The 24269-nt window shown below is 43.0% G+C and overlaps 1 protein-coding gene across 1 annotated transcript in view; it reads right to left on the bottom strand.

The window, feature by feature from the left end:
• Positions 1 to 10482: 10482 nt before the first annotated feature.
• The window catches only part of LOC141134718 (uncharacterized), a 29571-nt gene continuing 15784 nt past the window's right edge, over positions 10483 to 24269 (bottom strand). The window contains exons 7-12 of the mRNA XM_073624156.1: positions 20191 to 20253; positions 19938 to 20103; positions 17249 to 17413; positions 15118 to 15218; positions 14276 to 14352; positions 10483 to 11288 (exon numbers count right to left, since the gene is read on the bottom strand). Of these exons, the coding sequence (XP_073480257.1) occupies positions 11253 to 11288; positions 14276 to 14352; positions 15118 to 15218; positions 17249 to 17413; positions 19938 to 20103; positions 20191 to 20253 (608 nt within the window). The 3' untranslated portion in view covers positions 10483 to 11252. The remainder of the gene's footprint in view (positions 11289 to 14275; positions 14353 to 15117; positions 15219 to 17248; positions 17414 to 19937; positions 20104 to 20190; positions 20254 to 24269) is intronic.

Here is a 24269-nt window from a genome sequence, read left to right as displayed (position 1 = left end):
CGGTGATAACTCACATGCACGGTGCAATTGCTGTTTACATTTGACGCCAGACCGACGCTTGCGTTCGCCTTAGCGCGAGAGCAGGGGGGACAGGGGTGCTTTTTTTTTTTTATTTATTTTTTTTTTTTTGCTTTTTTATCTTATTTTTAAACTGTTCCTTTCATTTTTTTTTTTTTAAATCATTTTTATTGTTATCTCAGGGGATGTAAATATCCCCTATGATAGCAATAGGTAGTGACAGGTACTCTTTTTTGAAAAAATTGGGGTCTATTAGACCCTAGATTTCTCCTCTGCCCTCAAGATCGGTGTGATAAAATGCTTTCCCAATTTCCCAATGGCGCTGTTTACATCCGGCGAAATCTAAGTCATAAAATGCTCGTAGCTTCCGGTTTCTTAGACCATAGAGATGTTTGGAGCCACTCTGGACTCTGATCAGCTCTATGGTTAGCTGGCTGAATCACCGGCTGCATTCTCAGGTTCCCTGTTGAGACAGGAGAGCCAGAGAAAAACAAGGAAGACGGTGGGGGGGCATTCCCTCCCACTGCTTGTAAAAGCAGTCTAGAGGCTAATTAGCCGCTAGGATTGCTTTTACATGAAAGCCGACCGCTGGCTAAAAAGAATGATACCAAGATGATACCTAAACCTGCAGGCATCATTCTGGTATAACCACTCAAAGTCGTGAATGTCGTACCTGAAGACAAAAAAATGGTTAACAATAAAGCACAGTAAACGGTAAAGTATAAAAAATTGCATACCTGAAAAGCAAACATGATAAAACATAATAACAATAAAACAGCAGAATAGAATACAGTAAAAAAGAGCAGAACAATAGAGAGAATAGAGAGAGAGAGAACAATAAAACGACAACTATTTTTTTTTTATTTTATATTTTTGTTTGTGTGTTTTGTTTTTTTTTACACTTTTTTTTGTAACTGTAACTTTTATAACTGTAACCGGTTCCAGGTTCGGGTCTCTCAAAATGCGATGGCATCTTGGGAGACCCTGTGAAAGTGTGCCTAGTCTGTGAAATGCTGTACCCTACGCTAATACTCAACTAGTGAATGGTAGCGTTCAAAACATTCACCAATGCAAAGACCAGGATTATCAGGACAGGAGGGACAATAATAGCGGGTGTCACGCCTATATCCGTGCTTGCTGCAGACACGACATCTTTTTTGGGGGGGTTCGTTGGGTAGGGGTACTCGGGAGGACATAAAGAAAATGCCTCTCATGCAGCCGACTGCATTTGGTTGGGGATGTGAATGGGGGAAGTACGGGTGCTGCAGAAGTGGTGGGTTCCCAATTAGGATTGGCGAATGCAGCAGGAAGGGCATTATGGGCACGACGGGCCTGTGTTTGTCTTTTTGGTGGCAGCGGGACACTACTTGTGCTTGCCACCTCACCAGCTTGAACTGCACTTATGGGACTCGCCACGTCACCAAGTGTTACTGCAGTGCTGGTTTGACTACGACCGGGGTGTACTAGGGCGCTGGTGCTTGCCAGTTCACCAAAACGCTACCAAAAAAACTGTTAGTGATCGCAGGGATCAGGCCTGACCCTGCGAACGCTGCAGTTATGCGTTTAGTGTTTTGTAAGTGACAGTGATCGATCGATACTGCACTTGGGTGGGCTGGGCCGGGCCAGGCGGAGGGGCAAAACGCAGGTGCTAGCAGGTATCTGGGCTGATCCCGCTAACACTGCGTTTTTGGGAACCCTAAACTGCTGGGGACGCCAGTATAGATCTGATCGAATCAGATATTGATGCGTTCAGATACTATACCACTAAGGGAGGCGTATGCTGCGTGCGTGGGTGTTAGCGGTACTGGTGCTAATCTGACGCTACCTGGGGCTGGTACTTGCCAGTTCACCAAAACGCTACCAAAAAAACTGTTAGCAATCGCAGGGATCAGGCCTGACTCTGCGAACACTGCAGTTATGCGTTTAGTGTTTTGTAAGTGACAGTGATCGATCAATACTGCACTTGGGTGGGCTGGGCTGGGCCGGGCGGAGGGGCAAAACGCAGGTGCTAGCAGGTATCTGGGCTGATCCCGCTAACACTGTGTTTTTGGGAACCCTAAACTGCTGGGGACGCTAGTATAGATCTGATCGGATCAGATATTGATGCGTTCAGATACTATACCACTAAGGGAGGTGTATGGTGCGTGCGTGGGTGTTATCGGTACTGGCGCTAATCTGACGCTGCCTGGGGCGACGCATATCACCGCCGGGCGATCAGGGGGCTAAACCTTTATTCGGTAATAAACGGCGGGTGCCCTGACACTATAAAAAATAAACGAACAAACCAGCGTCAACCGTAACGGTTATACGGTGATCAGTGGTGAAAGGGTTAACTAGGGGGCAATCAAGGGGTTAAAACATTTTTTAGATAGTATATGGGGGTCCCTGTCGCTATAAAACGCTGACGGCGAACCTAAATATTTACGTCCCTAACTAGTGTCACCAGTGACACTAATACAGCGATCAGAAAAATGATCGCTTAGTGACACTGGTGACAGGGGGTGATCAAGGGGTTAAAACTTTATTAGGGGGGTTAGGGGGGTACCCTAGACCTAAAGGGGGCTAACCCTAACTGACCTACCACTTCTAACTGTCACAAAAAAAAAAAAAAAAAAAAACACTGCTTGGTGTCAGTGTGACAGGGAGGGGGGAGGGGGGATTGGGGGGGGATCGGGGGGCGATCGGGGGTGTAAAGTATGCCTGGCATGTTCTACTGTGTGTGTAGTGTTGTGCACTCACTTGTCTTCTCTCCTTGGCGCCGGAACGGAAACTGCCGAGCCGAGGAGAGATGACATCACATCCTCTGCCTCTGTGTACTATACAGAGGCAGGGGATGTTTCTCATTGGCTGGGAGCGATCGCGAGGGGGGGGCCACGATCGGATGGCCTTTCCCCCTTCACGGAACGCTCCCAGACAAATGCCGACCGCCGCTGGCACCGGGGGAGTCCGATCGAACCCCCCGCCCGCGGGAAGGCAATCACGTACCAGGTACGTGATTTTGCCTGCCCGTGCCGCTCTGTTCACGTATATAGGCGTGAGGCGGTCAGCAAGTGGTTAATGACCACAACATACAGGGATATACAATGTACTATTGACATACACACATCATAGGTTGAACTGGATGGACTGGTGTCTTTTTTTAGCCCCACCAATTATGTAACTATATGTAACTATTTTCATCATATTAATCAAAAGAATGAGTTGTCCTTTAAATTATTTTGAAGGGTTTATCATTAAAATTGAGTGAACTTGTTTCTATTTGTCAGAACCGCTAGAGGTCAACAAGCAAGATGCCATAGAAGTCCTACTTTTTATGCCACAGGAACCTAAGGGTCAAAAAAAATACAGGTGCTGTGACACCATTGCTAAAAAAAATGAGGCATCCAAAGGATTTTTTTTTCTTTCACCAAGAGCTGACGAGTTTCACAACATCATTGTTGCTTAGTCACAGCTATGACTAAGCAACAGTGATGTTGTGAAACTCCTCAGGTGTTTGTCCAGCTTCTGTTGTCACATGAACGTTGACTATTCATTACAATAAAGGCTTTAATCAGAGTGCGGCTGTCCAGAATCCATTTCTTCAACATTGCTCGTGCTGAGCCTCCACTTGGCTTCCACTTTGAGGAGGGCGTTTTCTTCAGTACGCCACCTGGAGCTGTTCACTCTTTTGTTTTAGGCTGAGCCAGCTGCCAGTCCAGGCTTCTGGGTGGATCCTGTATGTTAAATCGGGATCTTTCAAAAAAACCTGGACAGGCTAAGTGATGTCAGCCGACAGAGGGCTTTAGCCTTGTTGTCGGCTGAAAAGGGGTCACAGGAATGCAGAACGAACTGCACTCCTGTGATTCATAGAAGTACAGCCAAAATAGCTTTGGCTGTACTTCTCTTTAATGAGACTTCAACTATTTTCCTGTAGCAGTATGACCACCTTGAATCTATATATTACATAGGATATTGGTAGCAGAAGCTAAAATTACATTCTGGACCTGTAGCACTTTCTGGTGTTAAAAACATGCATCAGGGCTTGGGCATTTAATTAAAGTAGTCCTGTATGCTGTGAATTTTATTTACTTGTCATTCACCCTTTAAATCTATGATACACCTTACTCAGATTGCCCACAGGAAAGATGTATGCAGCCCCACCACTGTACATATTAAAAGTCAACCAAACTCAAAACTTATATTACATTATGGTGTAGAAGGTTGAAACATCAGCATATATAAATCCTTACCAGATTTCCTATTTTTGCCCAAGAGAAATATAAGAAGCCTATAAATGGGTAATCCCATCTGTACTTACAAGTAGGAATATCAAGTTTTTGTGGCATTGGCCCTTAAAGTGATACCATACACACACTGTTTAATTATCCCTTCTCTTTTTGTATATGGATGATGGGACCTTTATTCATAATCAATATACCGATGTAACATGACCCAGCTCTCTCCCAGCCTGGGAAACATCGGCAGGAGGAGCTTCTTTTTTTTTTTCCAAAAGATTTTATTGACTGTAAGGAAACATTACAGAAATACAGATACATCAATGGTAGGTAAGTATAATACATTTACAGGGGTATATAACCAGGACATAAGGAATAAACCAACAGCAAACTATTAATCTAAACCAGGACTAAATTGACACTGATGATGACATAGTGTAAAAAAGTTGGGTGTAGAGAATATTAATCTGATATTTGTTGGGAGGGGAGGGATTATGTTTTACAGCCTAGGAGCTTATAGCGGAAGGAGTGTTGACAATGATGGTTTGACTTTCTGTGGTATCAAATTGTTGGTGGGTACGAATCAATTGTGATATAGGTTAAGTTAGGGAGTTAGGTTCTCTTGTGTATATGTTGGTTCATATGTACATGTGTGTGTCCAGCACACTCTATACATTTAGCCTGGTCTATGGGTTAATTGAGAGGGGGGGTGGGGGGTGGGAAGATGACATAAGGTACCAGGTGTTGAGAGGATATTGAGTTCATAATATTGTCAGAAGACACTGGGAGAATGTTTTGGTTTTAATTGGTAACTATTAGTTTTTATTTGTGTGTACGTAATTTTGTAGGGAGATCCAAGTGAGTTTCCTCCTGTGAGGGTTTGGCGTATCGTAAACGTCTCCAGTACAGTACTTTGGCCGGTTTGAGCGTGGCCAATTATTTTTGGTATAGATTTATGGTTTAGTGTTTCTCGTAATGAAAGGGTCATATGTTTAAGCATGCATCTTTTGCAGGTATTCTGTAGTTGTTTTAAAGTGGATCCAGCAGGCCCAGAGCGTGGTAAACTTATGTGGTAGGTTTCGGGATATTGCAATAAGTTCTTCCAATTCTGCGATTTTATTTATTCTTATAAACCAGTCTGATATAGAGGGAATTTTAGGAGTGCCCCATAGCGGTGGTATGCACATTTTTGCTGCGTTTACTAGCATCATAGCTAATGATCTAAAATATGATATAACATCTGGTTGATGAAGGTGCAGAAGGAATAGTGCAGGTGAGTAGTCTAGCTTATATGTAGTAATTTTTTCGATTAGTTTGTGGACTTGATTCCAGAAAACCTGGATTCTAGAGCAAGTCCACCAAATGTGTAGGAGGTCACCTACTTCATTCTGATTGGGATATATTAATCCTGTGTAAGATGGAAGGGGTACTATACCAGCGTGAGATTATTTTGTAATTTGCCTCTTGGGTAAGGAGGAGCTTCTAGTCCTCTGCTGTTGATCAAAAATGTAAAATAATGCATTTAGGTGGCAAAAATATGAATGCAATCTATACACTGGGGGGAGAACCTCTGGGGGAATCTAGGATGGAAAAGGACCTGGGGGTCCTAGTAGATGACATACAATGCCAAGCTGCTGCTAACAAAGCAAACAGAATATTGGCATGCATTAAAAAGGGGATCAACTCCAGAGATAAAATGATAATTCTCCCGCTCTACAAGGCTCTGGCCCGGCCGTACCTAGAGTATGCTGGAGGATATTAGTTATGAAGAAAGGTTGTGAGCACCGAACTTATTCTCTCTGGAGGGGTAAAAAAAAAAAAATATTAATAAAAATGCCATAAAACTATCCCCTATTTTGTAGACGCTATAACTTTTGCTCAAACCAATCAATAAGCGCTTATTGCGATTTTTTTTACAAAAAATATGTAGAATACGGATCGGCCTAAACTGAGGAAAAAAAAATTTTTTTATATATTTTTTGTGAATATTTATTATAGCAAAAAGTAAAAAATAATGCGTTTTTTTCAAAATTGTCGCCTTTTTTTGTTTATAGCGCAAAAAATAAAAACCGCAGAGGTGATCAAATACCACCAAAAGAAAGCTCTATTTGTGGGAAAAAAAGGACGTCAATTTTGTTTGGAAGCCACGTCGCACGACCGCGCAATTGTCAGTTAAAGCGAAGCAGTGCCGAATCGCAAAAAGTGCTCTGGTCTTTTGCCAGCCAAATGGTCCGGGGCTGAAGTGGTTAAGGTGAATATGAACAACAGGTACATTTTAAGGCAGACTTTCACAGCACCACATTGCTTTCTTTTGCTTCCACACGAAGCAAAAGAAAGCTCATACTACAGTATAAATTTGTTGTCAATTAGTTTAAAGGGGTTGTATTCTATGCATTAGGGTGAAAAAACATCCGACGATTAGCGACCCCCCAGCCTCCCGTTTACTTACCTGAGTCCTTGAAAGTCCCGCGTCATGAACACACTGGCTTCCTCACCTCAGCTTCTCGGCTTTTCTCGGCTCATTCATTGGATGATTGATAGCAGCGCAGCCATTGACTCCCGCTGCTGTTATTTAAATCAATGATGCAGCGCGCCAGGGGGCAGGGCCGACTGTATCACTGTATCACGGGAGTGCGCCCACAAGCTAACCCCCCTTGGGAGAGCGCTTCCCAGAACGGGGGTTAGTTGATGCGGGGAGTAGCCGAGACAGCCGCCGAGGGACCCCAGAAGACGAGGATTGTGGTCACTCTGTGCTGCACAGTGGAGGTAAGTATGACATGTTTGTTATTTTTTTTTTTTTAAAAAGGAACCTTTACAACCCCTTCAAATTACTTTTCAATTTATCATATCCTCACATGGCCCCCTTTGAAGTGAGTAATCTTAGAATTCCAATTTCTGTCCCGCTGTCACAGAGAGTCACATGATGGTTTCACTCAGAACATACAGATTTTTCATAATGTAGCATTATAATTAAAGATGAGCCGGACCCCCCCCCCCCCCCCGGTTCGGTTCGCACCTGAGCTTGCGAACAGGCAAAAAATTCAGACGAACACGCGAACGCCGTTAAAGTCTATGGGACGTCACCAAGTGGCCCCGCTCTCAGCTATATAACAGCTGTCACCGAGAAGAAGCATCACTCGGTGAGAGCCTCCCGTGGAGGCGGAGCTGTTGCGGCTTTTTTTTCGCTCGTTGAACGGCGTGAGATGTATCTACATCGCGGGACATTTTTCTTTTTTATCTTTTAATAAAGGACTTGTCCCAAAGTGTCTCCTCTCTTTTTACTATTTTGACACTTTTTTTTGTGAAATTGTAGGGGAACAATGTAATTCACATAGGGGGGAGGCCGGGATCTGGGGGTCCTCTTGTTAAAGGGGGTTTCCAGATTCCGCCCACAGACCCCCACAACCACCGGGCAAGGGTTGTGGGGATGAGGCCCTTGTCCCCATCAACATGGGGACAAGTTGCTTTGGGGGTGACTCCAAAGCATCCTCTCTATGTTGAGGGCCTGTGACCTGGTATGGTTCAGGAGGTGGGTGCTCTCTTGTCCACCCCCTCTTTTCCTGCGGCCTGCCAGGTTGGTCTGGTATTTTGGAGGGGCCCCTACACCATTTTTTTTAGAAATGTTGGTGCAGGGTTCACCTTAAAATCCATACCAGACCTGAAGGGTCTGGTATGAATTTTGGGGAGGACCCCCACGCAATTTTTGTTTTATTTTTTGGTTTGGGTTTCCCCTTAATATTCATACCAGACCCAAAGGACCTGGTAATGGACTGGGGGGGCAAACCCATGCCGTTTTTTCAATGAGTTTTATCTTTATTGCCGAGACCCTACAATTCATTACAGCCGTAATCAGTTTTAACCACTTCAATACCAGGCACTTAGACACCTTCCCGCCCAGGCCAATTTTCAGCTTTCAGCGCTGACGCAATTTGAATGACAATTGCACGGTCATGGTACACTGTACCCAAACACATTTTTATCATTTTGTTCCCACAAATAGAGCTTTATTTTGGTGGTATTTGATCACCTCTGCGGTTTTTATTTTTTGCACAACAAATACAAAAAAGACCGAAAATTTTGAAAAAAAACTTTTTCTTTGTTTCTGTTAAAAATTTTTTTGTAAATAAGTATGTTTTCTTCTTCAATGATGGGCACTGATATGGCTACACTGATGGGCACTGATACAGTGGCACTAATGGACACCGATGAGGTGGCACCAATGAGGTGGCATTGATGAGGTGGCACTGACGGGCACTGATGATGGGCACTGATAGGCGGCACTTATGGGCACTGATAGGTGGCACTGGTATGCGGCACTGATGGGCACTCATAGATGGCATCGATGGGCACTCATAGGCGGCACTGATGGGCACTCATAGGTGGCATTGATTGGTACTTATGGGTGGCACTGATGGATACTTATGGATGGCACTGATAGGTGGCATGGATGGGCACTGATGGGCACTAATAGGTGGGCACTGATGGGCACAGATGGGCACTGACAGGTGGCACCGATGGGCACTGACAGGTGGCACTGATGACACTGATTGGTGGCACTGATTACACTGATTGGTGGCATTTCTGGGCAGAACTAAAATATAATGGCGCCAATCAGTGCCCATTTGTGGGCACTGATTGGCACAGATTGGGCACATTGGGCACATGTGGATGGCCATGGGGTACATACCTGGCCATCCACATGTTGCCCCCTTCCCTGGTGGTCCTAGTGGCATCCCTGGTGGTCCAGTGTGGTCATCTGAGGGGGGCTGTGCTAATAAACAATCAGCGCAGACCCCCCCTGTCAGGAGAGCCGCCGAGAGCCGCCGATCGGTTCTCCTCTACTCGCGTCTGTCAGACGTGAGTGAGGAAAAGCTGATCAATGGCTCTTCCTATTGACATCGTGATCAGCCATGATTGGACACGGCTGATCACGTGGTAAAGAGCCTCCGCCGAAGGCTCTTTACCAAGATCGGTGGAGCGGTGTGTCGGGCTGACACACCGCCCCACCGATTGCCGCCATGCACGCCCCCGCGGGCGCGCGGTGGCATGTTATCCTGCTGGACGTCATATGATGCCCAGTCAGGATAACGGAGCCACCACCCGGCCGTCAATCTGCTATAGGCCGGGCGGGAAGTGGTTAAATGACTTTTTTTCCTTTAGAAATGTCACTTTGCTGTGGTACTGTTCTAAACACGGGAAAACTGCACCAATTTACAGGCATACTATAGACACCCCTCAGGCATGATTTTTAAAGGAATATTTCATTTTTATTGTTTCACTTTAAGCATTATTAAAATCACTGCTCCTGAAAAAACTGCACTTTTTAAAACTTTTTTTTGCATTGATACATGTCCCCTGGGGCAGGACCCGGGTCCCCAAATACTTATGGCAATAATTTGCATATAAGCCTTTAAAATGAGCACTTTTGGTTTTTCATGTTAATGTCCCATAGACTTTAATGGTGTTCCGCGGCTTTCGAATTTGCCATGAACACCGCATAATGTTCGCTGTTCAGTGAACTTACTTACTTACTTACTTACTTACTTACGTTCGACTCAAACATCAGGCTCATCCCTAATTATAATACACAGGTTACCATCCGATGGTACAACCTCTTTTAGATTTGCCAACAACTATGTCGTTAAAGGGTCCACCAGATTGGATGCACATGGATAGGGTAAATGAATTATGTCCTCTTATTAGATTTTTAGATTAGGTAGTTTTGGTAAACCAAAAGTTAATTGCACAAAGTTTATAACAAGTTTTTTTTTAATAGAAATCTGAAGGCTTTATACTCGTAGTTACATTTATGTCCACAAAGCAGGATGGGGGGGGGGATCCTGCTGTTTCCTACAATGGAACTTTAAATAATTGCTTCAATAGGTGATCTCCAAGGTTCCTAAAATCCTCTTTTATTGTATAGAGTTGCAATGGGATAATTACCAGTGCGTAGTGGGTCCAACAAGCTCCTTCTGTTTTACCAGTCAACTTTAATATCTGGCAATGCTTATGCAAAGCCAAATATTACTTTTTAACCAATAAGTATTAATGAAATGGTGGATGAAATGTGATTGATTACTATTTGTAACAGAACTTTCAATTCCCTTCAATTCAATAAAAAAAAAAATAAAAAAACTTTATGGAGCATTCGACTCAAATAAAAAAAAAAAACTGTTTCTGAAAACATTTATCTATCTCCTAATACATTGTATCTTTTTTTTTCTAAGTCAATGAAGAACATAAGACTGAATTATAAAAACGTAATGTTTTTATTGTCACTAACAGCCAACCAATAATCAAAATGAAACTGCTATTTTTATAGTTCAGCTTAACAAATATAAATATAAACAGTATTTTGATTAGAAAATTGCTCTTTTTTTCTGGTATTTAAAAAGAGAGCATTGTTCTGCTTGTTTTGGTCATTGCCCATAACGGAAAAAAGAATCTGATGTTACATTCCAAAAATCCAATAAAAAATATCTATATTAGATCTTAACAGCCTTTTTAAATTTTTTACACAAAAAGTTTATGCTTTGCGCAAAATGTACATTACAAAAAATGTACACAGAATATTCATTCCAGTTCACAGTCTCTTACAACCAAACACCACATGCACCTGTCTTTAATATAAAGAGTATAGAACTAAAACAATAATTTAGAAATATATACTGTATGATAAATACATGGGATAAAGTGACTGAAAAATGGGGAAGATAAGATGGTGTAAGATGAGGGTAATAGGGAAGAATCGAGAGTAGAGCATTTAGTCAGATTTGCATTTATTTACTGAAAATTGAGCTTTGGATGAAAAATTGTGTTCTTATCGGCTACTTCGTCATCATAGTCTTTACATGAACCCATTGAAGGTAAGTATTTAATCTGTCGATGAAGAAAGACCATTGGCAGGTTTCCTTGTTGAAGAACACTGTTGACGATCAGATTGTAGCTGAACAATCACACTTTTCTGTGTAAGGTTTCTGTGCTTGTGACCCCCGTCTGTGCACTGTCCATGAAGTCAGATCATGCATTGGAGATCTCTGGTCTCTGTATCTTGATCTAAAGAGGAGAGAAAAATGACTTAATTTTGGGTAGTAGCAATAAAGGGTACAAAATATAAACAACAAATATTCTGCGCATAAAAAATAAACAAAATAAAATAAAATTCAATCGAGGAATGCTAGCTGACACTTAAGGATAATTCAGAATGCCTCAATCAAACAGTAAGTAAAATATAGTGCAGTGCAATCAAATAAAATTGAACAGTCCATAAATTAATTTGCTTGATGGAAACCAATCTTGTAAGTGAGAGAAGCCTCCTAAAGTGCAATCTTGGACAAAGACAGCAAAGAGGTGATTTCAGCCCATCCCCCACAGATACACCAGCCTCTCACCTCATAAACTCAACCTGTAAAAGGTCACACAGCATTTGCCCTACACCTGGGGTACCAATCGTAAATGATCCAGCAGATGGTCACATAGCACATATGGACAAGAAAGAAGGGGACAATCTAGTGCTCTCCGTAAGGATAAGAATTTAAATAGTAGTAAAAAGAAGCAAAATGTACTCACAAACAAAGCACTCCGGCCGAGTGCTAGCAAACAAGCATGTATTCCATCTGGTTTCTAAACAGTCACGTCTGGTGTCACCCGTGGCCATCTTTCTGGTTAGAAACCATATGTAATACATGCTTGTTTGCTAGCACTCGGCCGGATCATTTACGGTCGGTACCCCAGGTGTGGGTCAAATGCTGTGTGACCTTTTACAGGTCGAGTCTATGAGGTGAGAGGCTAGTGTATCTGTGGTGGATGGGCTGAAATCACCTCTTTACTGTCTTTGTCCAAGATTGCACTTTAGGAGGCTCCTCTCACTTACAAGATTGGTTTCCATCAAGCAAGTGAATTTATGGACTGTTTAATTTTATTTGATTGCGCTGCACTATATTTTACTTACAGTAGCAATAAAGGCCCTTGGAACCACTAGTAAAAGGGAGCCTAGATTAATGGAAGCACAGCTAAGTGCTTAACATCAACACGGATAAGGTTAAAGAGGAGCCCCAGGCTTCCCCAAAAAATACTGTAGCTGCTGACTTTTAATATATGAACACTTAACTGTGCAGGGATCCAGCGATTTCCTCACCCAAGCCAATTCTTCAATCGGCAGGCTCCAGCATCTCTAGTAAAGGAAACAGGAAGTGAAGCCATGTGGCTTCACAGCCTGTTTCCTACTGCACATATGCGAGCCGCGCTGCACCTTGTGAATGGTCCCGTAGTCCTCTGGGACCTGTGATGTGTCCCAGAAAACTGCAGGGAAAGGAGTGGGGCCACGCCTTCGGCTTAGATCATTGCAGTGATCTGAACCAGAAGTGGGAGCAGGTACCTATCAAAACCAAGTTCCCGCTTCCTCCTCCCCCCAAAAAAGTGCCAAATGTGGCTATGGAGGGGAGGGTGAAAACAGAGCTTCCCCTCACTTTGAAGTAGCTCCTTTGTGATGGGCTACCATGGAATTAATTGAAGTGGTTGGGCCTGAACTCCAGTACAGGCTACAATGAGGTATGCATCACCAACATGAAAAACTTCAGCCATTCAGAAGAGTTGCAGAATTAAAAGTTAATGCAGAACCAAAATATTTATATTTTAACCCAAATACACTGAAGTTCTAAGCTACAAACGGTGGCTACAAACTTGCTAATCTGGGTTACCTCTTAAATTATAAATAATGTATATCTTAAGCTATCTTGTCGAGTCTGTTCATCAACATTGGTGGGAGGTGAGAAAGGGGTGCTATCATCTTGAGGAAGTGACGTAAACATTCCTCACAGGAATTTCCCTATAGGAATTACATTGTTTTGTTTTTTTGCCAAGAATGAACCATGTAAAAAGGCAATTCTATCCCACCCAATCTGGTCTCTGCTCTATTATTAGCCATCTGTTGTTCATTTTAATAAATTCAGCTGTCAACAAATGAGAAGGGAGAGTATGGGGCAGGACTTGAAAGAGCCACACTGTTTCATGCAGAGATGGTCTGTGTCCCTTCTGAAAATATCAAAGCATAGTGATACACTAGGAGTGAGGTGTGAGAAGCCTATAAACTCTGAGCTATACAGCCAGAAGAGCTGAAACCAAGAGGTTATAGATATCCCAATGTACTATACTGTGCCTGCATAGCACCTGAAAGACCGTTTGAAAAAGCCCCAAAACACACAATTTTGCAATTATGAATCCATGTACTATTTTTAACTTGGAATTTTAGAATTCTTGCATTGAAAACATTTAAATTTTGATCTCGGCCTTTAGAAGAGCAAAAGGATTCAGGAAAAACTTTACCTTTCTATGCCCAAACCATCTCTTCATTCCTTCTAACCCTCTCAGATGGGAGAAAAGAACTTCTTTTAATGTAGAATATTTAGGCAATGGACACAGTCACCCCATATCCTCAATTGCAAGAATAGGCCCCCATTATGGCTTTTTTTCACCATTCATTTTAATTTATATCAGCATTATAATCGAAATCGAATGGTGAAGAAAAGGTTTAGTGCAAGTTAAACAACTTTGGAAGTAAATACTAAATTTTTTTATACAGAAGTTAAAAAAGGGGACATCTGAGTAGGAATGAGGGGAAAGAGGGATTTGGTTCCAAATGAGGGATAGTCCCTTCATATGAGAGCTATGCCCTCTTGCTCTTACCATCAGATACATATGCTTCAACTTAGACCTCAGATTAGTGGATCCTCTACCAAATACAGGAGCTTATAACAGTCAGTGTTTCAGCTTTTCCATCAGCGGGCCTTGTGGTTCTGTGCATAAATAGCCATCTCGGCCAATAAATACAGGGTGTAGACTCTGCTAGATGATTGTTTTGGGTAGGGAGATGGGGTAGACAATTAGGATGGGTCCTTCAATTAAAAGGCCACCTCCTTACGACCATTAAAGAAGTTTTGTCTACACGTCAAGAGCAATAGCATCTCCAGCACATCACCAACTCATGTCTAAATGTCAGTCTAGAAAAACAAATGTCTCCAACTAGCTAGGAAACCTGTAATTACCTCAGCTTTTGTGTTTATGTTCTCCAGGACTGGTTTAAACTTCTCCCTTGAAGATGAGTAGCTGTTCTTGGATGAGTCTGTAAGTGGAAAAAGTTATGCAGAACAAATTATTTACTTATAAAAGATAACAGTGAAAGTCTAGGGAAACTTTTCTTCCTAAATAGAGTGGGCAGGGATGAAATCTTTTTTAGTGTAGTTTGAGTACCCATACGTTAGATGTTAGCTCACATTCTGTCCAAGATGACACCAGGAACTGAGAAATGATTTGAAATAAAAAGGGAGTCTGTCCTCCTCCTGCAGGGTGATACAGACAGAAGGGAGCTATGAGTCTGTCCTCCTCCTGCAGGGTGATACAGACAGAAGGGGGCTATGAGTCTGTCCTCCTCCTGCAGGGTGATACAGACAGAAGGGAGCTATGAGTCTGTCCTCCTCCTGCAGGGTGATACAGATAGAAGGGGGCTATGAGTCTGTCCTCCTCCTGCAGGGTGATATAGACAGAAGGGAGCTATGAGTCTGTCCTCCTCCTGCAGGGTGATACAGACAGAAGGGGGCTATGAGTCTGTCCTCCTCCTGCAGGGTGATACAGACAGAAGGGGCTATGAGTCTGTCCTCCTCCTGCAGGGTGATACAGACAGAAGGGAGCTATGAGTCTGTCCTCCTGCAGGGTGATACAGACAGAAGGGATCTATGAGTCTGTCCTCCTCCTGCAGGGTGATACAGACAGAAGGGATCTATGAGTCTGTCCTCCTCCTGCAGGGTGATACAGACAGAAGGAAGCTATGAGTCTGTCCTCCTCCTGCAGGGTGATATGGACAGAAGAGAATTAGTTTGCAACTACCTACCTCCATCTGTTTCAGACAGGTTGGTGATCCCGCGATCTACATGCCACTGGCTGTCATTTTCTTCACACCAGTTCTCTTCTTGATCGTTAGCAAAAGGATCTCTGATAACACAAAATATTTGAAAAGTTGTGGAGACTGTTTAACAGAAAACTGCATACAACACCTTAACTCTGGCCAAGTATCATGATGGTATAATAAAAATGCAAAAAATGTTTGTGTTTTTTAATTTTTGTAAAAGTATATACAGTATATATACAGTATATACATATATATTTGTAATTTCTCCACTTTGCAATGCTGCCATCACATACATCACTTTCCAGGATCCTACAGTTCCCTGAGGCACCGTTCACACCTGGGCACTTGCAAACACAAAACGCTCTGCCAAACTGAAAAATCGCTTGTTTTCACATCTATTTTTAATGGTACCTAAACGTAGGTGCGATTCTACCGCAAATGTCGCATGATAAATCACGCTGCAATCACAGCAAATCACATGTAGGAGCTGCTTTTGGGTGACAAGCTTTGCGCAATGCTGTTTGCAGAAGCCCACCCGCGTTTAGGTGCCATTGAAATTGAATAGCACCTGAACAAGCGTGGTGTGATTTGTCAGTTTTGTAGAGCGTTTTGGGGAGAGTGGGCGGAATTGGTGCGATTCTGCTCCTGATCGCAAACACCCAGGTGTGAACGGGACTTTAAGATATCACTGGTACCTCCTGCTGACCTCAACCGCACCACTGTCTCTTATGATGTGGAAGCTGCAAGGACCAGGAGATGGATACTTACAGAAGTGTTGGTTTTCTTGCAGACTTTAGCATAGGATTTCTCAGGATGGGTTTAGCATTTAGTGGTAATGGCGGGGGGAAGGTAAGTATTTATTGTCTTCTATTACACGAACACCTTCCTTTAGTTAGCTTTGTATAGTCACTCTTTAAATGGCAGCTAGAATTAATAAGGGGGTACTGAATTGACTGTTCTTCCTCAACAAAAGTTTTTGCTTCAGCAAAATTCTAGATATTCCAGTTATTTTTGCATAATTACATTTGTTCAACTGGGATCAATGTAACCATGCATGTCCCATACCTGTAGGGTTGCCACCTCATCCCTTTAAACCCGAACACATATGAATTACACAGGTTCTGAGGCTAATTTAATGCAGATAAGGCACCAACTGAGTTTAGATACCACCTTAATCGGCCACAGAACCTGTGTAAATAATATGTGTTCGGTTTTAAAGGGATGAGGTGGCAAACCTACATACCTGGCCAATCCATTGTGGAGCTGGAAATCACTGTTGTAGACAGCGCTACTTCAATGGTTGCCACTGGGTTTTGAGTCCCCGTGCCTAGTGACTGCTCTGCTGCTTAGAGGACAGGACGTTGCTCACTCAACACGGGTGCCATTCAGAAAAAAACTTTTCATTTTCTCAATGAATGTAAAGCATTTTTTGTTTGGACGAGGTGAGGAGACAGGGCAGTGATGCCACAATCTCCAACTCATCCAATCATTCATTGTAAAAAATGCAGTATTGCCCGTGCCGTTGAACAAGCAACCTCCTGTGTTCACTAAGCAGCATTGCAGCTGCTCGGGTTGGGACCCGGAAGCCACAATCACTGTAATAGTGGTGCAGTGCCTACTACTACAGTGATTTCCAGCTTCCATGGGGGATCGGCTAGACATAGTACATTAGTCCAAGCCGTAACTATGAAAGAATAGCCATACCTGTAATTCAGATTTAGGTAAAATGCATGCAAGGATATTTTTTTAGGTTTGTATAGTTATGTCCCTGTTGGGGACATTCATTCCTTTTTTTTTTGTCCTGGTGACCATTGACACTAAGGGTTCCTTGACATGGGAGGCCCAGGGGCAGTAAAAACAAGTAGCTGAGCCTTGAACAAAGACGGAAAGTGGTGGGAAATCAGAGCTAGAGATGAGGGAAAATCTTCTGAATGGAACAGATGTTCCTATGACACGTCTCTAAAATGGGCATTCCATTCACTTTAGACATACACAATTCCTGTTGTGTCTTCATGGGACACAGACCCACAAACACAAACCTTATCTACTATATCTAAAACAATTTTGCCTATTAAGATACAGCACAACAACAAAAACAAATCACAGTACTCACAGTAGTTTTTTGCCTTTACCACGTCTGAACAAGAAGTAAACCACAATGATTATGACAAGGAACAGAACAGCGATGGCAGCTCCGACTCCTCCATACAAACCAGCCTTCAGTATGGGCCCTTTACAGTCGGAGTATGTATAGAGGTAGATGTCTGTCTGAGGACAGCTGTGCAAAGACAAAATAGGCCAATGTGATTAAAACAGGAACAAGAATACTTGCAACCAGTGGTTGATACAAGGTCATCAAATGCCCATGGCGAAGATGCTAAGCTGTGCCCCCTGCCCCCCACCCATGATTTGGGCACCCCGCATCATCTTCTGCAGCGGAATCCATGATACTACCACTACAGTGCCACTTCTTCCTGTCTGACAGTTGTAAGGTGCACCTCCAATGTGCCAGTACCTGGTGAAAACTGCACCCCTGCATCCCCCTAGGAATGCCACTGGTGAAGACAATGAGCCTCACCACTTGATACATCACTGCTGCTCTGCACAGGCTCCTTTTCTCAGGTAGGGGAGCCCCCAGGCAGCAGAATGGGTCAGTAAAGGATGTAAAGGGTTGACTCTAAGCCAAGTTGAATGTAGTACTCTACGGGCTGCTGCATCACACCCTTCCCTCCAACACATTGAGACACTGAACCCCAGACAGCTGACATTTCACATGTGTTACAAACATAAACTGACTCTGTTGCTAAAATAAATGAGGGAGTGTCAATTTCCTGGTTCTCTGCCGGATGCATGCTTTACCTTTCAGTATTACAAAAAATCAGCAGGGTTGACAGCAGAAAAGGTAAACAATACTTTGCAGGGGGCCCTGTATATTTTAACAACAGAACCACTTCAGGCCAGGTTCACACATATGCAAATTGGATGCGGATTTTCCCCGCATCCAATTCACATGACATGCGAGTGTTACCCGCTCTCTATAGAGCCGGTTCACACATGTCTGAGGCGGGCGCGGTCCGGATTACAGAAGGGTCCTGTGCTTGTTTGGGTCTGGTTCAGGTGCAAATTCAGGCAAAAATTTGCACCTGAATCGCACCTGAACCTGTGAACAGACACGCTCCAGGCCCCAGGCACAAACCTGCAGCCGCTCATATGTGAACCCGGACTTAAGATATTGCTACTAGCAGGAAGGTGGGGGGTGCCACTCTGTTTAACCCAACAGCTGTCAACTAGACTTGCTTGGATCTCCACCTATTCAATATTAAACTATTATAAATATTAAGGCATTAAAACAAATTGCTTTTGTTTTGTCATTTAAAAAAAAAAAAACAGTTGCTGAAATAATAATTTATTGATCAGTACTGGAGCAGAACTTTAAACTGAAAACAAAAGTTTTTAGAAGCCAATTTATTCTCCCCATTACTGTTGGTCTGCTCATTGCAGTGACCACTTCTGGCGTCTATCACATCCTAAAGACCACCAGAGCCCAGAGGTGAAATTGAACAACTCCATTCCACAAGCATGGTGGTTGCGTGATAATCGACTCCCACATTAGCGCAAGTGTCATTCTGAACCCCCATACCAGAATTCCACTTTAAAGTGGTGAAGAGGCAAGTCGGTGATGTCACAATCTCCACCTTATCCAATCAATGAACACCTATCCTTCATTGAGAAAATGGAAAGTATTCTCTAAATGGAGCCCGTGCTAAGTGGGGGGTGTTCAGTAAGCAAAAGGGCAGGCACTCGGCAAGGGACCCAGAAGCTAGCAACAATCACTGTATTAGTAGTGCCAACTAGAGTGATTTCCAGCTTCCGACGATCTCACAGGTACGGCACATACATACTTACATTGGTCCAAGCTTGACCATACCTAAACTTCAACTTTAAGTTATGCTTACATCAAATTTTAAAGGTCCCAGTCACATCTGCTAGCTCTTAGGCCACAGGAGCAACACCTCAGAAGATACCAGATATAATTTCCTTTATGCCAAGGTAGAGCTGTTACAGTAGGCATGTCTAACTGCACAAAGAGTTTTTTATTGCACATGGAGGGTTGAGAGTCTAAAATTAGAAATTTGACCACATCTCATAGATGCAAAAAGAAAAGCGCTGAACAAATATTGAAGTCTGGATATTCTTTGGCCACAGTATCCATTAAAAATCCAATGTGTTTCAGGGTTTTTACTGGGTTTATGAACATTTTAGGAAAGGTAGATGCAAACATAAGATGGTAAAGACTTTCAATACACAATTGGCTGGTGAAATCAGCAAAGGGACCAGTTTCTGTGCACTACCGCAAACTAAATGTCCAGAGTACTTACCTTTTCTTGTCTGGATCTGCCTTTGCCTAATATTAATAAGCCCTGAGGGAGGGTCCCATAGAAATGCCAAAAAGAGTTGGCTTTTAATGAAGACTCTAAACAAATTATTTCTAGACTTGAGTACTTGTCAGATGCTCAACATTTTTCAACATATTTCTGTTGCACTGATTCAAGAGCCTAACATGGTGATTGTTCACCCAAGAACTGCCTCTTGAAAGTTCCTGCACCACAATCCACCCTCCAAGGGTGAATGAAATCATAGTATGGAATTCACAGCTATACAACTTGTTCTCCAGATGGCATTATGACCATGGCTGTGCCAATCCTACTTCTTTGGACAATTTATGCTACCCCCCCCCCCCAAAAAAAATAAAAATAAAAAAAAGGAGCACAACCTTGAAGTGCTTTCAAGTAAATACTTACAAGCACGCACGACCAGTTTGCATCTGGATTTGACAAGTGCCTGTATTACAGCTTATGTATTTCTTAGATAAAGGATCACAGTCAGATACGCAGGTCAGTCCATTAGTGGAGAAGTACGGACTATAAAATTCTTTGGTGCCAGGGGGAAGTGTTTCCGTGCAGAGCTCTGTGAAGACAAGGTATACTCAGGCTACTACTGATGTAGGAAACATATACAGTGGCAAACTTGAATCGACCTGATAGAATATCTTACCATTGGCAGTTGGAGGGTTCACTCTTGTGATTTTCAAACCTTCTTTAGAGATACAGAATCCAGCTATAAGGTAAAAAAAGGAAAGATAGTAAATAAAAGCACAGCTGCAACAATCCTCTTGTGGTTATTGAACATGTTATAAGGCAGCATTTTGCTTATGTGGTTTCCATTTTGAAATCACAAGACCAGTCCATCTGTATGGAAGAGCACTGCAGCCAGATATAGGAAAGAAAAGTCTTATGCCGCGTACACACGGTCGGACTTTTCATCTACAAAAGTCCAACGGACGCCGACGGACTAAAGCTGGCTGGTAATCCGATCGTGTGTGGGCTTCTCCGGACTTTCAGCAGACTTTTTCAGCCTCAAATCCGACGGACTTTAGATTTGAAACATGCTTCAAATCTTTACGTCGTAACTACGACGGACCCCGAAATCCGCTCGTCTGTGTGCTAGTCCGACGGACAAAAACCCATGCTAGGGCAGCTATTGGCTACTGGCTATGAACTTCCTTATTTTAGTCCGGTGTACGTCATCACGTACGAATCCGTCGGACTTTTGTGTGGTCGTGTGTAGGCAAGTCCGTTCGTTAGAAAGTCTGCTGCAAGTCCGCCGAAAGTCCGCCGGAAGTCTGTCGGACAGGCTGTCGGACTTTTGTAGACGAAAAGTCCGACCGTGTGTACGCGGCATTATAATTTTTAGATGATGTCTTAAAGTCCTCTGAGAAAGGAAACATCAGAATTTTGATGAGATAATATGTCAAAATTATGGATAATGCCCCAGAACACTGTAAGAAAAAAAAATCTAAAAGCCCTCTAAGATAATACGTTTGAATCGTAAAATGATAATATCTCAGGATTTTGGGATGATCAACATTCTGACATCTTATTTCAGAGTACCTCCAGATAGTAGCTCAGAATTCTGACATACTCTACTACTCTACTAGGAATTTAGACATTTTACATATTTTGGTTCTAGTGCCCTTCCACACATTATTTATGACATAAAGATATTCTGTAACAATAAAAGCAAGGAAACCAATTCTGTTTTAAAGGTGTAGGCTCCAGGACCATCATAATTTGACACCCCTGTCTAATTTTGAAGAAGAATTTCAGCTATGGCATTTTTTTTTACCTAGTTACAGTAGTCCACCTTGGACCAGGGTAACTAAGCATTTGCCATACCTGTGCAATCCCTATGAAAGCTGGAAATCGCTGAAGTAGGCACTGTTACTACTGTGATTTCCACTTTCTTTTGGATCCCATGCCGAGTGGCAGCCTTGCTGCATTCTGAACACAGGAGATCAGCCGCTCAGCCAGAGCGACATTCAGAGAATGCTTTGCATTTTTTCAGTGAATGCAAGGAATTCTCTGATTGGACAAGGTAGAGAGCCTGACATCATCACCTGCTTCTCCACCCCATCCAATCAAAGGTTGTAAAGCATTCTCTTAAAAAGTACCCGTGCTAAGTGACCAACCTCCTGTGTTCAGAATACAGCAGGGCTCTGGAGTAGCGGTGTGTACTTCAGTGATTTCCAGCTTCTAGAAGGATCCCACAGGTATGGTATGTAAATAGTTACATTGGCCCAAGCCATCCTCTAGCACAGGGATATGCAATTAGCGGACCTCCAGCTGTTGCAAAACTACAAGTCCCATCATGCCTCTGCCTCTGGGTGTCATGCTTGTGGCTGTCAGTCTTGCTATGCCTCATGGGACTTGTAGTTCTGCAACAGCTGGAGGTCCACTAACTGCATATCCCTGCTCTAGCAGAAAGTCAGATCACAGCAGCAATAAAAAAAGAATTTGAAGATTTGGAGGAGGCTGAGAACAATAGAAGATCCTTATTTGAATTAAGAATACATGTTTAGGGTTAGGGTTAACGCTAGGTTTAAACCAGAGTTTAGTGTCATTTTAAAGTGTAACTAAAGAAAAAACTTTTCTTCATTCTTGTATAGTGTGGAGAGGAATTAGAACCCATGTCCGATTTTTATTTATATCTGTGCCTCTGTTGGGGAGATTCATCCTCTCTCCTGTTTACCATTATCAGTGTGAGTGAAAGTAAAGAAAATCCCAAATATTGTGTTGTCACCAGAACAGGAATAGAAGAGAAATCTTCCAAAGAGGTCACTAGTTCTGGTGACAAGGGATCCCCTCACTTTGGAGGTATTTCCCCTCACTTCCTTCTTTGGATATGTGTTGTCAGGTGTAGTGCCCTTTTAGAGATACCACTACCCTAGTGATGTTAGTGGGTGGGACTTGTGCCCTTTATTAATTGCTGTGGGTGGACCTGGGGCTGAAGGGACCATGGTAACAGGTCACCCCTTGACAACACAAGGTAGATCTGTACCAGAATGAAAGAGTACGAAGAGACGGGACTGGGCCAACTGCCAAGGAAGATGGCTACAAAACTGCTGTGCTCTGCACACTTGAGGCTCACATACCATGCACCAGTATCTCACACTATAGAAATTGTATGCAATTGAGGCAAGTTTACTATGTCGTGTAACGATATGCACTTACTGTCTCAACCATGAAATGTATCCTAAAACCCACCTCTGTGTTATACAACCACCTCCTCTTGGCCTCCCTCCTTGACCTTTCTGTCCTCAGGCAGCGGTGGCTGTGCGATATCCCGTACTTGTACAGTGAAGACTGGAAAGATGTTTAGGGTCACCCTTTTCAACACCTGGTCTCCTTACGGGACAGCCTTATCCAATTTAAAATTGTCCACACAGCTTATTTCACCCCAGGCTGTACAAATTGGATCATTCGGTCTCTCAGAAAGGTTGGAGGTGTGATCACTATCCTGGGGATTTTTCCCATATTTTTTGGGAGTGTCCTGCTGTTACAGCTACTGGGGGAAGGTGGTTTCCATTATCAATACATTTGCACGTACTTCTTTGTGCCATCTATGCAAATTTGTTTGTTGGGCCTAGTGGAGGACTTTTTATCCACTGTAGCAAAAAGAATGTTCCTGTTCTATGCCAGGAAAGCTATTGCTATGTCCTGGAAGAAAGCTTCAGCCCCCCCCCTTTCTCTTTCCTTCTCTAAACATTTGGTAAATGTTAACCTACTGTTGTACAAAGACATGCACACTCATAGAGGGCGTCCAAGAAAATACGATAAAGTTTGGTCAAAATGGTTAAAGGACCCTTCTACGTCTTCCATGTTTGGTGCTGTTGCATGAGGTTTAATGATGCCCCCGTTTCCCTGTTCCTCTTGGTATTAAGACAAGCTGATTTTGCCTGTTGGGTTACTCTCATCTGTATTGAGCAAGGTCAGGTTATCTAGCTATTATTCCTTGGTCTTTTAGCATGAGCCATATACGAAAAGAAGTTCCGATGAGCTTGTTCTTTTTGTTTGCACTGCACCCTGGGTTAAACGTTGCCCCTGCATGGGCTGGTATATTTGTTGTTTTATGTTATGTCTGTGTTTTGTACTTTTGTAACCCACAAATAAAAAAAAGTATCCTAAATATAAAAAGCTTTACGGAGTATTTTGAAATGAACAAACCCTCTGACCCCTTCACACTGTGCAACTCTCATAAAGCATATGTGGTTGTCTTATTAAAATGAGTGCTGTAGCCTGAAAGCAGAAGACACAGCAGATAGATACAGTTCTCGCCTCTTTAGAGAAGCTACAGCTCTCTAATAAACAAATACCTTCAAAGACCAGCTCACAATTGACACAGGCCAGACACAATGTCCGCACTTTACTATTATCCTAAGGGACAGGACTGACAGAAAATGTGAGATGAGGGTCCATGTAGAGCAGTGGTTCTCAACTCCTGTCCTCAGGACCCACTAACAGGCCAGGTTTGCAAGATAACTGAAATACATCACAGGTGATATCATTTGCTGCTCAGTGATTGCAGTATTCTAGTCTGCATCTCCCTAAGGTATTACTTAAAATCTAGCCTGTTAGTGGGTCCCGAGGACAGGAGTTGAGAACCACTGATGTAGAGAGAATCACAAGGGAGAAGGAGCAGAAATCAGCTACCCCTGAACTACAGTATATGCTGCAGGTCTGTAGCTTGGAGTCAGAAATTCGGCCTGGCCTAGAGAGACACCTTGTGTGAGAACC

This window comes from Aquarana catesbeiana, linkage group LG03, assembly GCF_042186555.1.
Source record: "Aquarana catesbeiana isolate 2022-GZ linkage group LG03, ASM4218655v1, whole genome shotgun sequence".
Lineage (NCBI taxonomy): Eukaryota > Metazoa > Chordata > Amphibia > Anura > Ranidae > Aquarana > Aquarana catesbeiana.
The sequence above is the reverse complement of the archived record's forward strand: the minus strand, read 5'-3'. Positions and strand labels throughout refer to the sequence as shown.